Source organism: Gavialis gangeticus, unplaced genomic scaffold (assembly GCF_001723915.1).
Source record: "Gavialis gangeticus isolate Ggan-Ray unplaced genomic scaffold, GavGan_comp1, whole genome shotgun sequence".
Lineage (NCBI taxonomy): Eukaryota > Metazoa > Chordata > Crocodylia > Gavialidae > Gavialis > Gavialis gangeticus.
Window position 1 is genome coordinate 32,184,521 of NW_017729028.1, and position 1,132 is coordinate 32,185,652.

The following is a 1,132-nucleotide window of genomic DNA, read 5'->3' on the forward strand; positions in this document are numbered from 1 at the left end:
CTGGACGCGGCAGGGTGAGATCGAAATAGCCTGCCATCTTCCCAGTCTCGAGGAGACTGAGGGGCGGGGGGGGAAGAAATAAGTAGCGTGCACACAGAGACACTAGATTTGAAACAAAGCCGGAGGGGTGCAGAGGACTGGGGTTGTGCAGCGACAACCAAGTGCTTTTTTGAGTCCTGGCTGTTCCCCTTTCTTAGCAGAAATGGTGGGAGAGAGAGAGAGAGAAAAAAGGCAGAGATGGTGCAAAGAATTGGATGTGTAGGGGATGGTTTGGACCTCAGCTGAACTAGATGTGACCTCTGCAGGTCCCTTCCAGCCCCATTTCTCTCTGATTTCTGTGATGACGGATGCGTAGGGGCCTATCTGGACAGGGCTGAGCCTGCCTCGGGCAGGGGGTTCGACCGGACCTAGCCTCCGCGGCTCCCTTCCAGCCCCGCTCCTCCCCGACCCTCCCGTCCCGTCCCACCTTCCTCTGAGAGACCTTTACGGTGAGCTCGCACCAACCCTGGAAAACCGGGTGGTGTTTCCCTCCCATTTCGGCAAAAACAGCTGGTGCCAGCCTCCCCCGACACAGGGGCGAGATCACTTCCCTGATTCCTGTGGTTTGAACAACTGCCGGGATGCTGGATGTGCAGGGGAAGCTTTGGACAGGGCTGCTCCCGCTTCGGGCGGGGGGTCGCACTGGACACAACCGCTGCGGACCCCTTCCCGCCCCGCTCCCCTCTGATTTCCGCGATGACAGGTGCGCAGAGGCGATGCTGTCGGGCAGGGCTCGGACAGGACGTGACCTCCCAGCCCCACTCTGTGATTTCTGTGAGGCGGGGTGCACGCGGGATGGTTTGGCCAGGGCTCATCCTGCTTCGGGCACAACCTCGGTAGCTCCCTCCCAGCCCCACTCCTCTCTCCCTGGAAGCACAGTGAGTTGCCCCCGCCCCGCCCAGGGGAGACGGGGGGGGCAGCTCTCACCTAGCATCTTGCTGAGCTCGGCGTTGTGCAGGTCGGGGTTCTGCACGGCCAGGCGCTTCCTCTCGTCCTTCGCCCACACCATGAAGGCGTTCATGGGCCGGCGGATGCGGCTGTCCGGGCCCTTGTCGGGCGCGGGGCGCGGCGCGGGGGCGGGCAGGTCCGCGCC

At 63.1% G+C, this 1,132-nt stretch overlaps 1 protein-coding gene across 1 annotated transcript in view; it reads right to left on the bottom strand.

The window, feature by feature from the left end:
- SOX7 (SRY-box 7) overlaps positions 1-1,126 on the bottom strand; it is an 8,762-nt gene extending 7,636 nt beyond the window's left edge. Inside the window, exon 1 of the mRNA XM_019520902.1 lies at positions 967-1,126. Within this exon, the coding sequence (XP_019376447.1) occupies positions 967-1,060 (94 nt within the window). The 5' untranslated portion in view covers positions 1,061-1,126. The remainder of the gene's footprint in view (positions 1-966) is intronic.
- Between the last annotated feature and the right edge of the window lie 6 nt (positions 1,127-1,132).